General features: G+C 34.0%; 1 protein-coding gene across 1 annotated transcript; it reads right to left on the reverse strand.

Annotated features, from left to right (window-relative positions):
• Positions 1–280: 280 nt before the first annotated feature.
• LOC127703800 (zinc finger protein 235-like) lies at positions 281–1,588 on the reverse strand (the record flags this gene model as incomplete). The annotated part of the gene is made up of 2 exons (XM_052207877.1): positions 281–938; positions 1,392–1,588. Coding segments are annotated over 2 exons (830 nt in total), but the record flags the coding sequence as incomplete, so codon positions are not given.
• Positions 1,589–1,981: the final 393 nt, after the last annotated feature.

Genomic DNA, 1,981 nt, shown 5'->3' on the forward strand with positions numbered 1-1,981 from the left:
GTGAATACTGCTCTTGTATCCGTTAACTGGGATCCTATTTCATATATATATAATATATAAAAAGTAAATGTTAACATAAAAAAACAATTATCGAATCATCCGAGTCGTAATTTGTATGGCTGTACAACAATTAAATCTTCAATAATAATAATAACAAAAATAGTCACGATAACCAAAATAGTAACAAGAACAAAGCTAGTCTTTTGGTTTTTAACTTTTTTTTTGTTATTTAGTAACATTCTTTCAATTTGTGAATGTAACCATGTAACTGTACGGCCAAACAGTAGATAATTGTAAGTGCGTGTCTAAATACAAGTGTGTTTTTTCATGTGACTCTGTAAATTTATATTCTGTGTAAAACATTTATAACATAAACCACATTTAAAAGGTTTATCACCAGTATGTAATCTCATGTGTGTTTGTAAGTAACCTTTTTGATTAAATCCTTTTCCACACACATCGCATTTAAAAGGTTTATCACCAGTGTGTATTCTCATGTGCGTTTGTAAGGGTTGAAAACTACGAAATGATTTACTACATACATCACATGTATAAGGTTTAGTCCCGTTGTGTGTTATCATGTGTGTCAGTAAGGTCAATCTCTGGTGAAACCCTTTACAACAAACATCACATTTAAAAGGTTTATCATCATTGTGTGAACTCAAGTGAGACCTCAAGTTCTTACTCTTACTAAACTCTTTCGCGCTTACGTCACATTTATTCGTTTTATCACCAGTATGTAATCTCATGTGTGTTTTTAAGTGACCTTTTTGATTAAATCCTTTTCCACACACATCGCATTTATAAGGTTTATCACCAGTGTGTATTCTCGTGTGTGTTTTTATGTGACATTTTTTATTAAATCCTTTACCACACACATCACATTTATAAGAATTATCACCAGTGTGTGTTTTCATGTGACTCTGTAAGGTTACTCCCTGGCTAAACCCCCTCCCACACACATCACATATAAATGGTTTCTCGTGTGTATGCGTTCTCGTGTGAGTTGTTAAGTGCTGATTCTTCCTAAACGCTTTCAAACATATTTCACATTTATACTGTTTATAATCGTCATGACCAGTATGTATTCTCATGTGCCTCATTAAGTCGTAATTTCGTCTAAACCCATTACCACATATATCACATTTGAAAGGTCTTTCACCAGTGTGTGCTGCTATGTGTCTCTTCAAGTACCAACTAGTAGTAAACCCTTTACCACATACATCACATTTATAAGATTTATCACCTGTATGTGATCTCATGTGGCTCTGTAAACTACTAAGCTCGCCACAACTTTTCCCACATACATCACATACATAGGGTTTTTCACCAGTATGTGTTCTCATATGCTTTTGCATGTGATATTTATAAACAAATCCTCTACCACATACATCACATTTATAAGGTTTTTCACCAGTATGTGTTCTCATGTGGACCCGTAGATTACTAAGCTGACTAAACCCTTTATCACATACACCACATTTATAAGGTTTTTCACTCGTATGTGTTCTCGTGTGGACCCGTAGATAACAAAGTTGATTAAACCCTTTATCACATACATCACATTTAAAAACCTTTATAGGTTTACCTTCAGAGTGAATTTTCAAGTGTGTCTTTAAGTCATCATCCTTACGAAAACTTTTACCACATTTATCACAGATATGACATCTAGCGTGTGTCTTTAAATGCATCTGTAAAACACTATATGCACGAAACTCTTTTTTACAGATTTTACATTTGAAAGCTTGGTTTCCAGTATGAGTTATCATATGTTCTTCTAGATCTGCATTGCTACTGCACTCCTTACCACACACTTTACAAGTATAACTAATTCCTCTTTCATGAGAGCAAACTATGCGTTCCGTCATTAATGGACCGGAAGTCTGAACCAGGGAGACCATCATAGAAGTAGCTGATGTTCCGTTCATATTTCTCCACTTTTGATATCTGTCAGTTAAAAGAAAATAATGATGAAACAACT

This window comes from Mytilus californianus, unplaced genomic scaffold (genome assembly GCF_021869535.1).
Source record: "Mytilus californianus isolate M0D057914Y unplaced genomic scaffold, xbMytCali1.0.p SCAF_51, whole genome shotgun sequence".
Classification (NCBI taxonomy): domain Eukaryota; kingdom Metazoa; phylum Mollusca; class Bivalvia; order Mytilida; family Mytilidae; genus Mytilus; species Mytilus californianus.